This window comes from Hemicordylus capensis, chromosome 3 (assembly GCF_027244095.1).
Source record: "Hemicordylus capensis ecotype Gifberg chromosome 3, rHemCap1.1.pri, whole genome shotgun sequence".
In the NCBI taxonomy this organism is placed as follows: Eukaryota; Metazoa; Chordata; class Lepidosauria; order Squamata; family Cordylidae; genus Hemicordylus; species Hemicordylus capensis.
Genome location: NC_069659.1, coordinates 93,144,786 through 93,167,391, shown reverse-complemented (window position 1 = coordinate 93,167,391; position 22,606 = coordinate 93,144,786). Strand labels below are relative to the sequence as shown.

Below are 22,606 nucleotides of genomic sequence, written 5' to 3'. Positions count from 1 at the left end.
TGTCCCTTTGTGTCACTCACTACAACTGTACCAAGTTTGGTTCAAATTGGTTAGGCAGTTCACAAGCTAACCCACTTTCACCTCAAATGTTCATGTGTCTGCCATCTTGAATCAGGGTGGATAACATCATTATAAACTATGCTATTGAGGTGTCCTTGAGTCCCTCCAGCTGTAGCAAATTTGGCTCAAATTGGTTAGGTGGTTCACAAGCTAGCCCACTTGAGCATCAAACATTTGTGCCCGTCTTGAATTGGGGTGGATGACATCATCATGAACTATGCCGTTGTGGTAGCCCCACAACTATACCTGATTTGGTTCATATTGAACCAGGCATTGCGAAGTTGATGCAGGTGGGTGGAGGGGGGGAGACACATACTCTCACACACACAGAATGCCAGGTGATCTCATAAGCTTACTTTCCTTAAGGAACGTGGGCTAAAAATCTGATCTGTCTAAACACAGTTGCAGTATGATTTGTGTTGCAATCTGTGTGGTATCATGTATGGATGACATGGTTTGGGGACAGAAGGCTTGCAAGCATATGTAATTGTTGTATGTTCTTAGATGGGCAGAACATTTTATGTCGCTCCATTCCTGGCCCCCATCCAGGTATTATATTGTTTTTCCAAGATCTGGCAACTTGGTTTTGCTTCATCCACCTAGAAGCTGATGATAGCACATGTAAAAGGAAGTTGCTCTCTATGACAGAACAATGTATCTAGAACAGGGATTCTCAAACTTGGGTCCTCCGGTGTTATTGGACTTCAACTCCCATAATCCCCAGCCTCAGTGGCCTTTGGTTGGGGATTATGGGAGCTGAAGTCCAATAACACCTGAGGACCCAAGTTTGAGAATCACTGATCTAGAACCATTCTTTTTTCTTATTGTTATTATGAAGAATGTAGACCCCACTTTTTCTGTAAGCAAACCAATATATTTTTTGTTAGCATTCCCTAGATAGGCGTTGTCTTTGCTTTTGTCCAGGGGCTTGCTTATCTGTATGTTTTGTGTCTATGTTCAGGCTTGGGGTAGAATCTTAAGTTTCTGTTAGCCTTCTTTCTTGCTGTCCTGAATTCAAACTGAGAGGTTTTCCCTCTCTTTGCATAAGAGACTGTTAGTCTGTTTATTGTTTTCTTAGCTTATGTTTTAGTTAGCAATAAATATCAAACTCTTCTCTCTCAGTTAAGGCTGCTTCCTGTATAATTAGAGCTGGTTCAGATGTACAAGATAACTGCTGTTAATTGGGGCATAGGCTGGAACTCCATTACATACGAATGCATGAAATTGAAGTTAAGTGTAAAAAGCTATATCCGGATTGCCTTGCCAAACTTCAGTTGTAACCTCCAGTTACACCTTAGGTTAGCTGCCAACAACTGAGGTTTTGCCGCCCAAGTGTTACACCTGACTGCTGACTTGCCATAACTGTGGTTTTATGCCTATTCCAAACAGCAAACATAGAGATGGTAGTGCTGTGACTTTCACTGGTCACCTCTTGGATTCAACCCCGCCTCCCACTTCCTTCCCTCTCTTCTCTGTTCTGCCTCGTGACAGTGACCTGTGCCATGAAATGTAAAGAGACACAAACCTCCCACTAATTCCCGCTGCAAGGTGCTGTAATGTGTTTTGTTTCCCTGGGCTGTCCTTTGGGAGAGTGGAAGGAGTCCCCGCTGTAGCTTCTGCTGCCATCCCTATGGCTGGCGGACAGCTGTCGCCACCATCCCACTGTGCAGTGGCTTGATTTTTCAAGGTAAAGGACAAACGGAGTCTCGACGGTGTAACTGATCTGGGCTGGGCTCAATTGAGCCTGAGCCACCCAGGATGGGTTGAATCCAGTCCAGATTCAAGCCAAACCAGGCAATCTGGTTCCATGCACATCCCTAACCCTAGGTTAAACATCTTCCTTTTCAGAAGATGACTGGTAGTGGGTGGGCAACATCTTTCCAGAAACCTTGTTCACCATTACTGATCTTCTTACCAAGGAACCTTTGATAAGCTTGCAAGGAACTCTACAGCATAGTTTGAAAAATGCTGGTCTGGAGGAAGGAATAGCAAAACTCCTTTCAATATCAGGGCTGTAAGGAATGTGGACAGGATGCATAGCTGATTTTACAGTTCCAAGGGAGTGAAATTCAAAGGGGAGATAATTTTTTTTTAAAAAACCCTTGACACTGCTGCCTCCCTGGGGAGATGGGATGGGAACCTTGGGAAGAGGGAGTGTTGTTTCTCCTGGCTGAGAGTGATTTCCTGGCAAAGCCGCTAAGGTAGTTTCCTGCCACCCAGTCAGCTCCTCACTCAGCCTGCCTCATTTTTCCAAGCCTTAAAGGCATGTCCTAAGGTCATTGCCTTTGGATGTCAACATCCCCACATAATTTCTGGCCTGGCAGTAACTCTTTCCAGGCCAGACGGTCATGCCCCAAAACTGCAAACAAGGCCCAGTGGTGCAGCACCTCACAACAAAAAAGACAGAAAACAGCAACATTGCCCCACAAACAAAACGCCAGATGGAAATGCCAGGCTGAATAAAAAGGGTTTAACACAACAGCACTATGTTTAGAAAAGCATGCACCCATATGCAAAAGGAATTAAATAAACCCCCAAATCAAGCTCTCATTGCAGTTCTAATATCAGCCTAACTTAGGGACTATTCTCCAGGGTTACTGGTGGTTTTTTATATTAGCCTTGTATCAGGCTGATGGGATTTAATAAAGAACAGAAGGAGAAAAATCCTAATAACCACAACGGATAAATGACACTCATTTGTTCTAAGTTTATTTGAGGAAGATTAAGCAAAAATTGGAGATAATAAACAAAGTCATTTTCCTAAAATGCGTTAACTTTCAGTGGAAATTTAGTTTCACTTAAAAAGGCAAGGAGCTGGCCAGAAACAACAGTGAGAGCCCATTCAGATATAGCATCAAACCTTGGGTAGATGAAACTGTGGTTAATCTTTGAAGTCGAGAATCATGCTGCAGATAATTGACTAACTGTGGTTTGGCAACCTCCAGCTTCTGAGTGGAGGAACTCCTCCCTCTTCTCAGTCCGCCCAGGCTGCATCCCAGCAAGCTAGTGAAGCTGCAACCATTGGCCACAATGTTAGAGGTGGCGTGCTCAGTGTGATCATGCCTTTTCAGAATTGCTCGCCTGCCTTTGGAGAGGCAAAAAGACTTTAACCCTTTCCTCACACTACTGTATACCACAGTTGGGGAAAGAGTCTTGTGGCTCCCCTCTTCCCTCCCCTGGGAAGAGAGGACTGGGCCCCTCTCTTGTCACTTCTACTGGTTAAAGACAGACTGCATAAGCAGTCTTTAGATTATGAGCCCTTTGGGGACAGGAAGCCATTTTATTTATTTCTATCTATGTAAACCACTTTGGGAACCTTTTGTTGAAAAATGATATATAAATATTTGTTGTGCGCAGAATGAGTTTTTTTTACTGGCAATGGCCATTTGTGACACACCCCCACCAGGACATTCTCCAGCAGATATGTCAGGATAATCATCATCGTGCCCCCCCCGCCCCTCCATCTCTGGGGGTTATAATTATTTTCCTCCCCCTGGAGCCCCATCCCTATCCCATCTAGGAGTGCTGATGGATGGATAGGATGAGACTGCTAGGAATAAGTTAAGATTATTTAGGATTTGCACCTTTGGGTTTTGGTTTCCCCCCCTATGTTTTCTACCAGTTGGTAGGCACAGGGAACCCCAGCGCCTTCCCCTTGGTCGAAGCAGGCTTGGTGAGCCAAACCTCATGAGAAGAACCATCCTTCTAAAGCAGGATTAAATCACATAAGACTTTCTTTTTATGTGACAAAGGTGGATCCTGTTCTGGTGCGGACAACTCTCTCATGAGAGTGCCTGGCCCTAGAGACATGCATGCGGGCTGAAGAGCTTTTAACACCTGGCCCAGTTGACAGCTCTGCCAAAGCCCCAGGAAGGATCCCTCAGCTACATTCCTCCCGGTCTGGGCAACTGCCAAGAACCAAAAATATAAACACCCCTATAAGAGTGTGGTCTCCCTGCAACACACCTCCATGCTCGGTTTTGCTGTTCATAGTCACCTGGCTAGCCAGTGACCATTCTAATCCATGGGTGAACTGACCCAGGGTGCCCCACAGTGGCTAGTTTGCATTCCCCGTGGCATGGGGTGGGCCAAGCCAGTCCTAATTAGTGTGGAAGTGGAACGTAGGATTCATCCCCAGTCTTTCCTTGTCTGCCCACCCAACCTGAAAGTGCTTAGACACCCAAAGCTGCCCGGATTACTTGGAAATCTGGAAGGGTTAGGTGGCAGGGGGAAGGATTGGACGTGCCACGTTGATGCAGCTCTCTGATCTGACACTCCAAAAACAACCTGTTTTAAACACTATGCTGACAGAGAATTATTCTGCTTGCTAAATTTTCAATTCTGATATGATTCTGTCTAGCAAGCTATACTTTTTCTCTTCTTGAATTATGAGCTCAAATTCAGAAATAGCCAATTATATAAAATGAATCTACATAACATTGATACTTCAAGGTCTTCTGAATCATAATCAAAGTATAATCCATGAGCTCAGACCATTAACTGAAACAGACTTTCAAAGAATCACAGAACTGGAAGACAACCAAGTGTCATCTAGCTCAACCCCTGTCCAAAAGCACAGCTCAAACTACATAATCCTGGCCACACTGTGCTACAGGCAGAAAAGCAGTAATCTGCAGAGAGGTGCTTGCACAGTGAGCATGGGGCTTTCCCCCCTATAATTCTTGTGAATTATGGAACAAAGGTGTTCTTTTAAAAAGGAGAAAATATATTGTATACTGAGGAGTGATAATGTTCTGGTAGTCTAGGACTTCTTCTTTTTTGTTTTTTGAAATGGTGTCAAAATAAGGGACAAAAGGTTGTTAGATTTTTTTAAAAATTAATAGTTTTATATGGTGCCAATGAAATATGTAGCAATTTACAGAGTTGCATAAAAATAAAGCATGATAACCCAAGGAGCCTAGAATCGAAATTACAACAGTGGCAGAGACTACAAAAGGAGCAGCAGGAATTAAAAAAAAATCTTAACAAGAGACAGAGTGAGGGAGTAGGAGAGGTAAGGAGAACAAGGGATAAACATAAGAACAGATCCCTGCTGGATCAGGCCCAAGGCCCATCCTGTTTCACACAGTGGCCCACCAGATGCCACTGGAAGCCCACAGGCAGGGGCTGAGGACATGCCCTCTCTCCTGCTGTTGCTCCCCTGCAACTGGTACAACTGATGCATTTGGCCAAGTGCAATTATACATAGTTAGGCTTCATTTCAATGGAGCGGTAGCCGGAAATGACAAACCTTTATGCCAAAGGTTTTGCATAAAAGGTTTTTCTGAATAGACATTTTACAACAGACAGGATTCTTCTTTTACCAGAAGCTTCATAATTTTAAGCTTAAGTGCCTAAAATAATGAAAAATAATTAAAGTCATGAACTAACTAAATAGTGTTGTTTTTTAAACGTAAACCAAAACAATAAGACACTGAGTACTGTACCAGAACCCGAAGAAGGAAATATAACTTCAGGGTAGAAGTAGCTAATCTACAACAAATGCAGTGTATCCACATTTTTATTTTGACCCTGTTCCTTATGCTTTTGAGGTCATTATTCATAATTCTCACATTTTGTAGGTCATCATCTGTGCTCTATAAAACAAGGGGTTGCATACACATGAGTTCTAATTTCTATTATCATTATAAAAATACTAGCTGACCTGGCGCAGAGCATCTGCACCCCTAGTTCTCCCTATCTTCCCTCCGATCTTCATTTCATGCTCCCCCCCCCTTCAGCCCCATTTTGTGCTCCCTCAACAGCCAGGCAGCCACTTCTCCTCCCTTGGTGGCGGGGCCACCAGGCAGGCTGCTGTTTCTCCTCTCTGGCTGCTCAGCCATTCTGTCCCTGTCACTAATTGTCAGCTCTCCCCAAAACTCTCACAAGAGCTTCCACGCATGGGATTAGTGACAGGTACGTTTAGGAGAATTATATATAGAGATTCTTAGAAGGCTCACAAGCATCTAAAGGCCATTACAACGATCTGATTTAACAGGGAATTACAAAGCAATGTAAGGAAGGTTATGAAATGGCTTTGCTGTATCAGAAGGAGCAGTAAACTGAAACTTAATCTTCTGACCATAAGAAAATAAGATTCCCTTTCCCAAACTGTGAAATGCATGAAAATCAAAATTACTAACAGAATCCACCATCCACTTAAACCAAAAGACCTGGATTCATGCCAGTGTACCCTGTGGGCACAAGTGAGAATAAATTGGCTTAAATCCCAGCAGTTTAGCTCTGCTGGAAGAAAAGTAGGGTCACTCTTGGGTCACTCTGCAGTGAGGGAAAATTCAATGGATTGGCTTCCAGTACTGCTGTGCAAAGCATAGCAGTTAACAAGGCACCCTGTATATAGCAAGTGGGACAGTTTTCTTACTTTATCCTATTGGTCATAAATCCTTCTTGGTACAGGGAAACTGTGGTGGCACTTTCCCCCCACTTCAGACTGACAGATGGCTGACAGATGTCCCACAGGATGCTACATGCCCCCAGACAGCTCAGTATAATCACCCTCGTGCATAAAAGTAAGGGTAAGAGCTCTGTGCTGGGACTTGGGCTAGGTTCTGGAATCGGTACATGCTGTGTATGTCATCCTCTCACATCAACATATCAATCTATATTCCTACTCCGGTGAGTTATTGCCTTATTGCTTTTAATTTTTTGTTTTTTTAACAGAACTATTCAGTGAGTCTGATGTCCAGCCTACACAGGTGACAAAACAAAGTGCAAGAGCAGGCCTGTATCACTTCAGGCTGCAACTAAGGATGCATTTGTGAAAGATGATCTTTAATGCATCCCCACATTAAAAATAATTAACAAACATTCCTTTAATTAAAATATTAGTACACCTGATCATATGGTTCTAGCTGGCCACTCTCACTCTTTTGCCTAGTAAGAGATCCCACCAGGCTGCTTTAGGCATTGACCTAAAGGACAGGAACTGAGCAGCATCTTCTTTCTTCTGCTGCTTGCAAAGTCTTGCCCAGGATTTCAGAAAGAACAAGTTCTAGAAAGAACTAATCTGCCTACTTTCCTTTCACTATTCACTAGCCAGTGTGGTATAGTGGTTAGAGTGCTGGACTAGGACCGAGGAGACCCGAGTTCAAATCCCCATTCAGCCATGATACTAGCTGGGTGACTCTGGGCCAGTCACTTCTCTCTCAGCCTAACCTACGTCACAGGGTTGTTGTGAGGAGAAACCTAAGTATGTAGTACACCACTCTGGGCTCCTTGGAGGAAGAGCGGGATATAAAATGTAATAAATAAATAAATATCCCTACAACTGGACTAAACTTGGTCCAAACTGGTTAGGCAGTTCACAAGATAGCCCACTTGCACTGCAAACTTTCATGTGTCTGCCCATCATCTTAAATTGGGGTGGATGACATCATCACAAACTACACTGCTGCGGTGTCCCCACAACTAAACTCGATTTGGTTAATATTGGTCCAGGCATTGCAAAGTTGATGGAGGTGGGGGGGACACATATACAGAATGCCGGGTGATCTCATAAGCTTAATGGAAAGTAGGCTTAAAATGGGATTGCCTGCTGCTTCTTATCTTCCACTAGCAGCTGATCATTCCCAGAACTGTGATCCACATTACCCAAAAGAGTACGGATCCACAGTTTAAGAACTTACTTTTAGACTGAAACTAGTTATCTCACAGTAAATTACTACAGACAAATGTTTCCCTTATGAAGCTGAAGAGATGAAAGAGATGAAAGTAAGAGATGAAAACACAGAGGCAATTCTCACAAGCAGCAGAAACCGGGCTAATGGAGCCCACCCCAGTTTCTGCTGCTTGTGTGAAGCAACTGGAGCCGCATGGCTCCTGGGGGCAAGCCCGCCTAAATGCCCTCCCCCTTAAATGAGGTTAGGGGAAGGAGCACTCCACTAACCCCATGTTTTTGGTCGTGTGTCTGCCGCAGCCGCTTGCAGCCACACTCGGGGACACTGCTTGCAGCACACACTCAGGGAGGGGGACCACAGGATTGCACTGTGCACTTGCATGGTGCATTACTGGGGCTCCGGGGTGGGGTACCACATGGCATTGCTTCCCTTCACCCGACCCCCCCCCAGCTGCTGGATGAGCCACAGCCAGGTGCAGGAGCACCTGAGCAAAGCTGCCACTTGTCTGGGCAGGCGATTCGCTGGCCTGGGGAGGGGTGGTTGATTAACTGCAGGGAAAGCAGGTCCACCCTCTCCTCAGAACCTCTTCCAGCTCTACACACAGATCGTGTGTAGAGCCTTTCTGTTGCAACTTCTTGACCTCCCTGAAGCACTACCAACACAGTTGATAGTATATGAGTGGGACAAGCAGTGACACCATAGTGATGGGAAGTAGGGGGCGAGATTAGATCTTGCCTGGACTGCAAAGTGCAATGATGTTTTCCATCAGCTGGGTAGAAAAACAATGTCAGGGTCTGCATCTTTGCAAACAATCTTGACAAAAAAAAAAAATGTGGGAGCCTCTACAAATGAGCAATGGAAGATTTTGCATTTGGCTAAGCCGTTCCCCAAAAATGCTACTCTCCATTCTTTCCTGCCTCTTTGCAGCCAAGCACAAATTTGTGACAAGAACAGGGAGAGGGAAGTGCTTCACAACCCACCGTTGTGATGTCATTTCCCCCAGTCTCTCTAGTTTAGGGCTCCCTGGGTTATACTGTGTAATGAAATACAATGCAGGACTGTAATGTCTGGCCTCATAACATTTGTAATTATGGCTATGCAGATGCAAAACACCTGTATACTGAGCACAGATAAGCCACTGCTTGGTGTATATTGCATTTCTCTTCCGGCACCTTCTCAACAGAGGAAACGTGAGCTGAAGCCGCCAACTAGAGGATTATGCTTGTGATCAACAATGCATCTTGTTCTGTTTATCTTTAAATACATGAATGGTCTGGTTGATCTAAGCAGGAATAGTAAACTGACATTATAAAGTCAAATAAACACAGGGTTTTGCAATGTTACTACACTACAGTTTTTTATTTTGAGCATACTTGTGGTGATACATCTCTTTTTATGACAACGTTCCGCATAATTACGTGGATGGCAGAAATTATAGCTTCACATTGGAGCCGTGTTCAAATTCTTTATTTAAGGAAATAGATTGGTGAGGGAAAGCAACTATATGTCTCCTCTTACAGCAGAAACAGATATTCGTGTTATACAAAACTTTTCCAAATCTAAGGGCCACATCATGCAAATATAACCCTATAAAAATAAGTCTCCTCTTGCTCCTAATCATTCATTATTTAATCACTGTTTATTCAGCCGTTTCAAATATCCCACAGAGCAGACAGACAAATGAGTTCAGACTGTCTAACCGAAAATGGAAGAACCACATTTCCAGCTCTATTCATAATTCAGCTAAACTAATGAGTTAGGATTTACACCAACCCTAAACATAATTTCTTGAAAATAAACCCTTTATTTCAAAAGAACTTTCATCCATGTAAGTGTGCTTAGAAGAAGGGGGCCAATCCTCTTAAATCCAAGTTTCATCAATTTAAATGATCATTAGTGGATTTAGCCAGATGTATGTATGTATTTTAAGGCTATATATATCTTTAAAAGATATATATCGCCTAGAGCCTTTGGAGTTAGGCATTATATAAATTAAATAAATAAATATATATATATATATATGCTACCATTATTCATAAATGAATCAGTGGTGGCTTACAACAAAATTCCTTTTAAAAATACAGTAAAACACAAGCATATATTAATTTATTTTAAAAAATATCAATGTAAAATATTGGAAAGCTCAGTTTGGTAGCTTTGCAGTGCTACAGTTATTACTTTTTGTGTTTGTATGTGTACATGCTTAACTCTGTGTTGGATTGTATTTATAATGTTTTTAAAATGTAACTATATGTGGGGGGAGAGATGAAGGAAAGAGACAGGTGGTACAATTCCCATGCTGCGAAGATTTTAATAAAAATAAGAGGTACCTTTAAAATGCAAATCATTCTGAACTTCTGGGACAAGGCACACTATACATGAAAATGTAAGTGTGGGGAGGAGAGAATGTTTAACATGATCCAAATGTTGATATTACATAACAGACGTGCAACAAGAGACTTAGAAGAAAACTTTTCTTTAAGATCAGAGCTATCCATTTCATAATCAGATGCCTAGCTTTACACTTATTCCCACCAGTAAGTGGTCTAAGTTTCTTTGGCCTCATATTCCTGATTTTTCTTCTAACAGCAGTCATAAAACTGATCATATAACACTTATGGTATTAACTCCTGTTGTAACATTGCAAAAGACCAGCTTTTAGAGTTGTTAGAAGTAATCGTTACCGCTACTGTGGAGCATAGAACAGTATTATACCACTGGTGGTGACAAAAATCATCACAACACACAGTCCAGTACAAGTGCTATTCCCTTACATCACAGCTTGCATTTGATGTATATGGGGATCGAATGGAGCTTCAGTACCTGGTGGTAGAGGCAGCAACCTGCCAATGGAGAGAGGCAAGTTTTTGCTTCCAGCTCTTTTCAGACCTCCAGCTCTGGAAGCTTCTCCTTGTGGTTGTGTTAGTATGAGCCAGTTAACCATGCAGTCACACAATTATGTGCAAGCAGCAGCCAGTTTGTTTAGAAGTGTCACTGTGACTGATTGCTGAGGCAGGGCTGCAATTTGAGCTCATGTGGGAACTGGATATAAAAGGCAACAGTTCTTTCCCAGTTCCCACCTTCCAATCTTCTTTTTACATGCCCTTTCCCCCCTTCAGTCAACATAACACTTTTGATCATTTACAGCAGATATGTCCAAAACTAAAAGTATAGTTTTATTATAACAAAGTATAATGTTAAAATAGGGATTTTTAAAAAAAAAACACCCAACAACTTTTAGTTAATTTTAAAGTAAAACGTGCTCAATGTTTGTGGGGGTTTCCCCACGGAAGCAACACCTTATATATCAATTACTTATAGAAAATATTTTTCAAAAGAGACAGGCAAGGGTTCCCCCCGCCCCGACACACACTGCAATCCAATAAGCTCTTTATTCCTCCAGTAATAGACACATGCCTAAAATACAGGTACAGTTTGCAAAATTTACTAAAATAAGGATTATTTCCGACTAAAATGTTCATATTTATATTTCCATGCGCACAAAGAAAGTTACGTTGTTGCAGTGACCGCCTTTGCGTGTAGGATCACCTAGAAATTAGAAAAAATCCCGTGGCATCTTAAAAGACTAACAAATTTGTTTTGGCATAAACTTTGTGGACTGGAGCCCACTTGTCTGATGCATTAAGTATTATCCTCAGCTGCAACAGATTAGCACAGCTACCCTGGAATGTGCAAACATTAAGCAGGACATGTCTTCTGTTAACCACAGGCAGGAATCATAGTAAGTAACCGCCACGCCCCTTTCTCAGTCAACAAGTACTTCCCAAAGCTTCTGGAAGCTGATATGCGTGAAAACAGAAATCACAGGAAAATACCTACCGCTGTGGACCCCGAGGACGTTGCTACAAACACTTTGATCACCATTTTGACGACGACCAAAAAGGACTAACAGAACCGGCACACCTGATACGGCAGCCTCCTCACGAGCACTGTTAAGAGTGACGAGGGCATGCAGCTGCTACCCGAGCAGAGAGAATCCCAACTGAATATCCACTTCACTTTAGCTCAGCTGGTCCCCGTCATTCCCCACTTCTCCATTGGTTCTTGGGTATTTTGGGAACAGACAGCCCAAGAGACGATTGGCTGGTAAAAGTATCCATTGCAGGGGGACTGACACCTGCCCCCCAGGCTCATCACTTTAGATTGACCGGGTGACAGCCCTTAAAAGGCAAGGGACGGTAATACACCAATCAGACAGGGCGAGGGGTAGAGAGCCCAGGGAGGGAAGAGAGGGAGAGTTCACTGCTGGAAGAGTTTACACAGTATAGAGCTATGTTTTTTCTCAATCGACTTCTGCGTGTAAGGATCTGTTATCACAACCTCTTATCAAATTAAAGTGCTTCAGGCTGAAAATTCTGTGAAGACAAGAGGACAAAAGTTTTATTATTCCAAAAGGCAGATGGAAAAGAAGGTGAAAACGGAACCCTCAAGTTTATGCGCCTCTCGTTCCAAATTTCCTGGATTCGAAGGCATCTTGTATAACAAGATCAAGCTAAAGCTCATTGTGCCTCTTTGACAAGTATTTCAAAGAGCTACTAGTAAAAACGGATAATGTCCACTAGATGGTATAGGATTCTACCAGTGCTGCATAATAGCTTTGTGGAAGGCATATTTTTGGCTTTCTATCTATCTATCTATCTATCTATCTATCTATCTATCTATCTATTCATTCATTCATTCATTCAATCTGACATCTTACAGTTTAAACATTGGTTTTCAAACGTACATCCAGTAATGGCCAAGAAAACAGACCATATTTTCCTAACCTGTAACAAAAATCCATGACATTTTTCAACAACATGTCTCTGAAATAATCTTATTATTAATATGCTCAGATCACGGAGATGCCAGAAGGAAAGGAATGAAAGCATCAGCCAACCACTATATCCTTGGACCTGTTGGTGGAGAATGAGAGAGAGAATAAAGAGCAATGTAATGCTGCTGCAGTGCTAATCAACTAATTCTGATCTACCTGAGGGGTGGGGGGAATAAAACCAAAACCCAAAGCCGCTCTGAAATTTTAATCCAAAAAGGTTGGAAGAGGAGTTGCAATTCAGTCTTCTTCCTTCTTTGGTGATTTAGAGCCCCGGCTTGGGAAGGGAACATAAGGAAGAAGAGCATAGCATCTCAGGGAAGAGAGCTGGTCTTGTGGTAGCAAGCATTAATTGTCCCCTTTGCTAAACAAGGTCCACCTTGGTTTGCATTTGGAGGAGTGAATACATGTGAGCAGAGCACTGTAATATATTCCCCTTAGGGGATGGGGTATTATCTCAGGGGAAGAGCATCTGTATGCAGAAGGTCCCAGTTCACTCCCTGGTGTCTCCAGGTAGGGCTATGGAATACTCAAGCCTGAAATCTTGGAGAGCCACTATCAGTCCCGCTAGACAAAACTGAGCTAGATGGACCAATGGTATAAGGTAGCTTCCTATGTTCCTATGGTTAGGGTTGTGCATGGAACCACTCCAGGTGATTTGGTTTGATTTCTAACCGAACTTGAACCAACCGTTTCGCGAGCCAGTTCATTAGAACCGGCCAGCGGGTTGGTTCTGCACTAGAACTGGGTTGAACCAGGTTGGCCCAATAAGACCCTATGCTTGCAAAAAGGTGTCATGGGATAAAGGGACAAGTACATGTGTGGATTGCTAACTGGTTGAAAGATAGGAAACAAAGGGTAGGTATAAATGGAGAGTTTTCACAATGGAGGGAAGTAAGAAGTGGGGTCCCCCAGGGATCTGTACTGGGACCGGTGCTTTTTAATTTACTCATAGATAATTTAATTTACTCATAGATTTACTCATCTAGAAGCAGGGGTAAGCAGCGATGTGGCCAAATTTGCAGATGATACCAAACTCTTCCGGGTAGTGAAATCCCAAACGGATTGTGAGCAGCTCCAAAAGGATCTCTCCAAACTGGGGGAGTGGGCGACAAAATGGCAAATGCAGTTCAATGTTAGCAAGTGTAAAGTGATGCACATTGGGACGAAAACCCCCAACTTCACGTATATGCTGATGGGATCCGAGCTGTCGGTGACGGACCAGGAGAGGGATCTTGGGGTTGTGGTTGACAGCTCGTTTAAAGTGTCGACTCAATGTGCGGCAGCTGTGAAAAAGGCAAATTCCATGCTAGGAATCATTAGAAAGGGGATTGAAAATAAAACGGCTAACATTATAATGCCCTTATACAAAACTATGGTGCGACCACACTTGGAGTACTGCGTACAATTCTGGTCACCACATCTTAAAAAGGACATTGTTGAACTGGAGAAGGTACAGAAGAGGGCAACCAAGATTATCAGGGGCCTAGAGCACCTTTCTTACGAGGCTAGACTACAACACCTGGGGCTTTTTAGTTTAGAAAAAAGACGACTGCAGGGAGACATGATAGAGGTCTATAAAATCATGCATGGCATGGAGAAAGTGGAGAGAGAGAGATTCTTTTCCCTCTCACACAACACTAGAACCGGGGGTCACTCCATGAAATTGATTGCTAGGAGGTCTAGGACCAACAAACGGAAGTACTTTTTCACACAACGCGTGATCCACTTGTGGAACTCTCTGCCACAGGATGTGGTGACAGCCGACAACCTGGATGGCTTTAAGAGGGGTTTGGATGACTTCATGGAGGAGAGGTCTATCAATGGCTACTAGTCAGAGGGCTGTGGGCCACCTCCAGCCTCAGGGGCGGGGTGCCTCTGAGTACCAGTTGCGGGGGAGTAATGGCAGGAGAGAGGGCACACCCTCAACTCCTGTCTGAGGCTTCCAGGGGCATCTGGTGGGCCACTGTGCGAAACAGGATGCTGGACTAGATGGGCCTTGGGCCTGATCCAGCAGGGCTGTTCTTATGTTCTTATGAATCCAGTAAGAATTCCCTTTTACAAGCAAATGGGGAAGCCCTATGGGGTTGAAAAGGGAAGGTGGGGGGTCATCTTATGCACCGTGGAGGTAGCATGGCTCCTCAGTGATGGCAGCAGGCTGGCAGTGGTTCCCCTAGGTCCCACTGGCCCCCTCCATCAGTGCAGGCTGGTGGGGGCCCAGTCCAAGCCTCCATGCAAGTGCAGAGGCCATTTGAAGTCCAAACTGGGCCTCCACTGGCCGATATTGATAGGGGGATGCCAGTGGCAGTGGGGTCTAGGGAAGTTGTTGCCAACTTGTCGCTGCTGTGGAGCTGTGCCGCCACCTTGATTAATAAGGTGACCTCCCCCTGCCCTGCCTTTTCAACCCCATAGGGTTCGCCCTTTGCTTGTAAAGAGGAATTCTTAACGGATTCCCCTTTGCAAGCATAAAGAACCAGTCGAACCAGGCCTGGGTTGACTTGAACTCAGTCCGGGCCCCCTTTCTGGAGGGCCAGTCTGGTTCAAGCTCAAATCAGTCAAACCAGGCCAGTTCAAACTGAACCGAGTTTGATTCAAGACAGTTTTGCACATCCCTACTTTTGGTATCATGCAATGCAAACTTTAGCAGCTCATGAAGGCTAAGAGAAGCTCCTTCTGTCTCAACCTTGCAATTACCTTGCATTGCTTTCCCTTTCATGTTGTTGTGAATTTTTATTGCATGTGTTTTAAGTCCTTCAGTAGTTACACATAGGGTAGTGACTAACATCATGATTTTAAGCATAGACTCACTCCCTAGCAAGTGTGTTTCAGATTGTTATCTAAAGGACCGGAAGCTTTGTACATTAGCACCTCATTTGTTCTTGCCTGGTAGAATGAGTAAGTGTATGTGTGGGCTCAGGTGGCAGCATTACAGCAGCAGGCTCCACTCCAATTTGCACATGTTCACTTTATTGTCTGAAGAGACCCTATGCATGTGTCATAGCTCTTACCACAGTCACTTGGGTGAATCCTTGACTGTAAGAAATTCACAGTGGGCTGCCACCATCCACTTTATTTTGATGTGGGAAAACCCACTCTCCATATAAGATTTCTCATGGGGTGGTGTGGGGGAGGTGTTAGGTGGCAAAACCTCCCTAGAAGGGCTGAGCAGTCCCAGGCCTCTAAAGACGTGTGACTAAGGCAGACCCAAAATGCAGAGTAACACATTTCACCAACAAGAGTTTATTATCACATTTAAAAGAAAAAAAGTATGCAATAATTGTCTTTTCATAGAGCAGATTGTAAGAGAGAGAAGTCTTCACTAACCAGGCAACTCAGATTCAAGCAATACAATTCTTCACTAACCAGGCAACTCAGATTCAAGCAATACAATTCTTCACTAACCAGGCAACTCAGATTCAAGCAACACAAGCAAAACTGCCCACACACGTCTAACTGGTTACTCCTGCAAACTGATCAAAGAGGCATCTTTTTAAAGTGGTGATTTTCTTTATTTAGCAGGGGGAGAGCAACTGGCCTTATCCAACCCCAGCACAGCATCCCTCCAGTGGCTGTTGCCAACCTTGTTGTCGATCTGTTGCCCTAACTGGATATCTGCCAGATTGGATACACACACTATCCCTAAGCATCCCTGCCATGTGTGATACTTATCAAACTACCCATTCTGAGGTTGCTGGGGTTTCCCCAGGGACGTAACTATAATAGGGCAAGGGGAGACAGTTGTCTGGGGGGCCCACTGCCTTGCAGGGGTCCCCAGAGGCAAGTCACATGACTGACTCCCCCAGCCACGCACCCGCCTGGGCTTCCTTCAGTTGTATTCATCCTCCGAAATGATGCGAGTGTTAAGACCTGGAGCTACCAGAACAGCATGTCTTTCTCTAGTGCTGTTAAATGACTTGTGTGTGTGTATATATATATATATGATTTATTTACTTAATGACCCATTTTAAAATCTTTTGTCTGGGCCCACTCTAACCTTGCTACACTCCTGGGTTTCCCCCACGTTAAGATTACAGGAGGACCTGAGCCTATTGAGTTGCTCTCCTTTTCACAGCCGCCTCGTGGGTGGGTTATCAGAAAATTAAGCCTAGAGAGCAAGAATTGGGCAAATACAAGATCATTAATGGCATAGTGGTTAAGGAAGGTAGTGGGGCATGGAACGCGGGAGTAACGACGAGCAAACAGAAAGTACCAGAGAACGTCTCAATTCCGCTTCTTTGCCCTTTCGTTCTAGTTATCATTGTCCTACAAATCCCATGATGCTCAGCGAGGGAGTTCTTTCGGTTGCTATAGTAACAAAGATCTGAAAACAACTTCTTCCGCCAGTTCAGCCAAAGGAACCAGGTAACGTGAATAGAGGGACATGGGGGACATGGGGTAGAAACTTCTCTCCGCTTGGGAGAAAGAATATTTAAACTCTGGGCTAGTAACAGGATTCTCCATTTGTGCAGGGGAATAGCGTTGCTATTGGCCTTAACTGTGGGTAAGAGAGGATCAGAAAGACACGTGGAGGATACGGAAGCGCTCCTTCTGGATGCGTTGGGAAGAAAGCTGCTTAGCTTCTTACTTTCCTTTTAACTTTTTGCTGGAATTTCTCTGTTGTCAACATCAGACGTATATTCCCCTCCACCCCACCCCCCCACACCAGTGAGGTCCGTACCTAGGCCAGAGCTAGCTAGATTGTAGTGTTATTATACACACTGAAATAAAACAATACAGTAATGCATTGCATTTTCTGTGCTAATTAAATTAAAAGTGTTAATACACATTTAATTTTGACAGTTTACACTCTGCACAGTCATTGGTCTCCAGACCTTCCTCTTGAATGTCTCAGTATTTTGCCTGTATCAGAGTTGCTTTGATAATATTTTTATCCACGTTCCTGCATTTTCTCACAGTGTGCAATAACCTATCTCTCCATTTCCTTTTTGGCTATTTCTTTCCCTTAGTTGTTCTTTATTGTCTCCCCCTCTGCACTTTGGATACCACTGTTATCCTGTGTTGTTTGCTTCTCCCCACTCTCTTTATCCTCCCTTTTCTCTGAAGATCTTTCTCGTCTTGTTCTATTCCCTTATTAATGCAAACAACAACAAAAACGCCCTCATTTGTATTTCTGAAATGAGGAACCACCCCTAAACCAGTTTGACACTCAAGACAATACATTAACTTTGTTTATATAACAATTGACTATTAGAGTTTTCATCAAGCTAAACATATTTTAAAATGTGTAAAATAAAGCTAATGCACAAAGTTCAGGACTTCTGATTTTTTGTGGGCTTAAGCAAGGGGAATAGCTCTTCACCCCTTCTCACCTTCATTTTTGCAAGATGTTCTGTCTATTTAGGCTGAGGAAAGAATTTTTCATGTAGATTTGAATGCTTTGTAATACATTTGATACAATACTTTTCTCCAGACCTTTTTTTATTGCAAGTTAAAACATAAAAGGGAACTGCAATAAAGAACAGGTATTTCGATGTATATATGTCAGCTTCAGTGTTTTATGTCCCAGTGCTTAAAATTCACACTCTTATATCCAAGAGTTTCCCCAACCTAATTAAACACCTGGTTAGTACATATCCTAGCCACCTAATGGCACAGCTGGGAAATGACTTGACTAGCAAGCCAGAGGTTGCTGATTCGAATCCCCACTGGCATGTTTTCCAAAGACTATGGGTAACACCTATATCGGGCAGCAGCAATATAGGAAGATGCTGAAAGGCATCATCTCACACTGTGCAGGAGATGGCAGTGGTAAACTCCTCCTGTATTCTAACAAAGACAAGCAGTGGGCTTTGTGGTTGCCAGGAGTCTACACTGACTTGATGGTATACTTTTTTAAACAGAAGTGGGAGGAGAGAGGAGGGAAAAATTGATGACTCACAGCTATGCCAGTTTATCGCTGACACTAAGGGGGGGGGACCAGGGAGAGGGAGGGTATGAAACAAAATGTTATTTGCACTCTTTAATGGCCTATATACTTTAAAATCTGAACATTTTACACTTAAAAGAAAGATAAGGGAAGCATTATATTTGGATAAAATATGGCCTGAGATTAACGTCAAAGAAATGAAGGAAATTTTAAAGTATATAGGCCATTGAAGGGTTCAAGTAACATTTGTTTCGTATCCTCCCTCTCCTTGCCACCCCGCCCCAAGTGTCAGAGATAAACGGGCATAGCTGTGAGTCATCAGTTTCCCCCTCCTCTCTCCTCCCCCGTCTGTACTAACCAGGTGTTTAATTAGAGAGGAGAGCTGGTCTTGTGGTAGCAAGCATGACTTGTCCCCATAGCTAAGCAGGGTCTGCCCTGGTTGCATATGAATGGGAGACTTGATGTGTGAGCACTGCAAGATATTCTCCTCAGGGGATGAAGCCGCTCTGGGAAGAGCAGAACGTTTCAAGTTCCCTCCCTGGCTTCTCCAAGATAGGGCTGAGAGAGATTCCTGCCTGCAACCTTGGAGAAGCCGCTGCCAGTCTGTGAAGACAATACTGAGCTAGATAGACCAATGGTTTGCCTGGTCTGCAGATCATCTGCCTGGTCTGCAGACCAATGGTCTGCCTGCAACCAATGGTCTGCCTGGTCTGGCTCAGTATATGGCAGTTTCCTATGTTCCTAGATTGGGGAAAGTCTTGGATATAAGAGTGTGGATTTTAAACATTGGGATATAGAACAATGAAGCTGACATATATACATCAAAACTTCTGTTCTTTGTTGCAGTTCTCTTTTTATTTTTTCACTTATACAATAAAAAAGGTCTGGAGAGAACTATTGTAGCAGATCCATCATGCGTATTGCGTCACCATTATATCAATTAAATGTGACACATTTCTATTAGTTTTGGTTTAGCCTTTTTAGTTCCTCGGGAGAAGTCAGAGCTTAAGTCCTGTTCCAAGAGGACCTGCAATATGTGAATGACAATGTTAAAACATAATATAACCTGTTATGTAATCACAGCACATCTTTAGAAAGTAAATGATCTAGTAAAAGACAGAATTTGTGAAGATTTATTGGTGTGGAATTAGACCAAACTACTTACAGAGCATAAGCGATGAGGCCTTGAGTAAATAGTAACATATTGCATGGTTTCCAGTTCTGATGTATGCACCTTATACTTTTTTTTCTTCTGGTTTTAAGTATAATGGACAATCCTTGTGAGTTCTGGTAGGCTGTGGATCTTGATCATTATGTACTCTAGCAACAGAATGACGGCTTCAGATGACTGTTTCCTCCGCTTTATAGTCCAAGAGGAAAATAAATGTGAACAGTGTCCAAACAGTGAAAACCCAACAGAGTCTCCTAGCAGAAACTATAAGGGTAGCCAAAGCAACAGTGGGAATAAAATCAATAACAGTAGTAAATGTACTAGTCAGTGTGGAAGTGGAAGTTTTCAGCTTGACTATTCTAATGACTTCCAAGATCATGCTTCAACAAGAGCTAGTAGCAGTAGCAGCAGTTGTTCAGAGCAGAACAACTGTGGAAGTTCTCAGAATTACTATTATGAAGACTTCCACACAGATTCTTCAGAAACCTCTAGTAGCAGCGGCGGTGGTGGTGGTGGCAGCAGTAGTGGTAGCAGCCACTGCAACAATAACTCAGAACAACCAGAAACTAAAGAGGAGGAATCACCAAAGGAGAAAAAGGAAAATGATCACCAAGCCAAAGGTAAGATGACAGTTGGCATTAATAATCACTGCTAAGGTAGCGTGCTGCTAACAGATTATTAGTGAATCAATGAAGGTCAGAGTTTTGCTAGAGTAATGGCAACTAGTGTTTCACTTTTATAGCTAAAGTGCCCCATATATTTTCAGTTTCTTTAATATACTTTTTGGGAAACACTGCGGTGTATGAAAAAGCAGGGCTGGCTCTAGGCTTGAGGGGATCCTTGGAAAGGTGGCCTTTGGTGGCCCCCTTCTAACTGAGTGAGTTTCCCTCACTTTCCCTTCCCTTGGACAGGTGGCAGGCTGGTCATGGCAGTCATAGGTGACTCCTGCAGCTGTGCAGTGACAGCAATTATGACAACAGTGGTTGAGTGACAATCAATCCATGTTGTGCCCCACTGGCAGGCAGGCAGATGGCTGCACAGCCACACTGCCTATCTCACCTCACACACTCTGTTTTGAAAAGACAAGAGGAAGAAGAGGTGAAACGGGGAGGAGAAAGCCATTTGATGCAACACCTGCCTGCCACCAAGTTAAGAGAGGAGTCCCACCCAGCTGCCCATTGCTAGCTAAGGCCAGTCTTCGAAGAGCTTCAGAAGCAAGTCAGTTGCCAGCTATGGACCTCCCTGAGGTTCTAGGCCCTTGGCACCAGAATGTTGACCTGGGGAAAAGCATCAAAACCGATGTGCAGATTACTACATATCATAACCACACATTTGTCTGTGATGCAATGGCAGAGGCAAGCAAACAAAGGAATAGAGAGAAGGCGGGAGTAGCAGCCAAGGTAAACAAATATGGGGCAAAAGCAGCGGATGTTGGCCATAGCATTTGCTCACTGACTCAGTGATAGCCCTTTTTATGCCCAAGTGTGTTATGCTGCACATCTTCATCATTCAGCAGGTATTTCATTAATATTTAGGTAGGTTACATTCAGCCTCAGTGCAGTACAATAACTGACCTTTAATTGTACCTTTTAAGCTTTATAGATCTTGTGTGTGCAAAAGAGGTAGAGTAGTAGTGAAATACAGGTACAGAATTAATGTTAAAGCATTAAGAAGTTAAAATAGTAATCATACCCAAGGATCTGCATAATTTTAGAACAACCTTAAAAGCCAGTATGTAAAATATGCCTCAAATTTATTTTGTAACCTATTCCCAAAGGAAAGCATTTGAACACAAAAGCAGGTGCTCATCAGGGCAGTAGAAGGTAGTATGTGCCACCAACCTCCCACAATAGAGCAGCAATGCCCCTCCAGAGAAATCAAGCAGTGATATCACAGAAAGCCAAATAATTCTGTCTGGGGAGAAAGGGTTTTTTTTTTTTTTTTTTTTTAAGGTTTTGCTCTTCTGCTAGGTCCTGGAGGTGGGAAAACTTTGAAAGACAAAGGGGATGAAGGTGAACTTCCATGTACCAGATTGCTGGGGAGAGGAGGGGTGGGATCTGGATGAGGTAACCACTGTTTCAAGGGAGCACAGAACAAAAGGGCTCTACTGTGATGAATCTACATAACTGATTACAGACTAGACCAGGCCTGCTCAATTTTGGCCCTCCTGCAGATGTTGGCCTAAAACTCCCATAATCCCTGGCTATTGGCCACTGTGGCTGGGGATTATGGGAGTTGTAGTCCACAAACAGCTAGGGGGCCAAAGTGGAGATGGCCTAGACTAGATCATGATTGCATTCTGGGGTGTAGTTCTATGTTTTACCCATCTTAAAGACCTTCCTTTTGCTATGTCCTGAACTCTGGTTTCATTAAGAATTCAGGGTGGCATGCAGGGCTGTTAGTTTTTGCACCAGTTCAAGATTAGCATGTATGCAACAGCTGTTTGATCCAAACAGAGCAAAGGCCAATTCTTCCTCCTCACACTATGTAGTGACTCCAGTTTTATAGAGAGCTTGGAGGGTTTCTGTCTGTCACTGTTTCCGAGACTGGCCCACATGCACAGCATTCGGACGGCGGAGCCAATCCGCCTGCACTGCTCTGCTGCAGATTTCAGTGGATCCATTTGCATTGCTGCAGGCTTGTTGTAAAGCCCTGGCAGTTTAGGGCATTTGAACAAGAGTGCACATACTTCAGACTTATGCTGCAGAAATGCTAGGTAGACTAGAAGCACGTCGCTTGAGCATCATTGGCATGTTTCTGAGCTAATGAGTGTTTCCAAAGCACTGGTAAGCTATTTGAAGCATTTGTTCTCTGGAGCAAGTATTCCAAACTGCTGGGGCTTTACTGTGAGCCTACAGCAGCATGAGTGGATCCTCTAAGAGCCTGCAGCAGAGCAGGTGGATTGCCTCTGCCCTCCTGACACTGTGCAACCCCGTGGGCCACTGTAACTTTCAGTAACTGGGTACAGAAATTATATAGACTTACATATATCTTACTTTCTCTAGTCTTACACCATC

The 22,606-nt window shown here is 43.5% G+C and overlaps 2 protein-coding genes across 4 annotated transcripts in view; one reads left to right on the top strand and one right to left on the bottom strand.

Annotated features, from left to right (window-relative positions):
• SH3BGR (SH3 domain binding glutamate rich protein) overlaps positions 1-11,774 on the bottom strand; it is a 45,801-nt gene extending 34,027 nt beyond the window's left edge. The window contains exon 1 of one of the 2 annotated variants that reach the window (XM_053310489.1): positions 11,538-11,774. In XM_053310489.1, the coding sequence (XP_053166464.1) occupies positions 11,538-11,582 (45 nt within the window). In that variant the 5' untranslated portion in view covers positions 11,583-11,774. The remainder of the gene's footprint in view (positions 1-11,537) is intronic. The other variant, XM_053310490.1, reaches the window with a different exon arrangement.
• A 4,936-nt stretch (positions 11,775-16,710) lies between these two features.
• The window catches only part of LCA5L (lebercilin LCA5 like), a 28,309-nt gene continuing 22,413 nt past the window's right edge, over positions 16,711-22,606 (top strand). The window contains exons 1-2 of one of the 2 annotated variants that reach the window (XM_053310488.1): positions 16,711-16,893; positions 19,682-20,209. In XM_053310488.1, coding sequence (XP_053166463.1) covers positions 19,732-20,209 — 478 coding nt within the window. In that variant the 5' untranslated portion in view covers positions 16,711-16,893; positions 19,682-19,731. The remainder of the gene's footprint in view (positions 16,894-19,681; positions 20,210-22,606) is intronic. The other variant, XM_053310487.1, reaches the window with a different exon arrangement.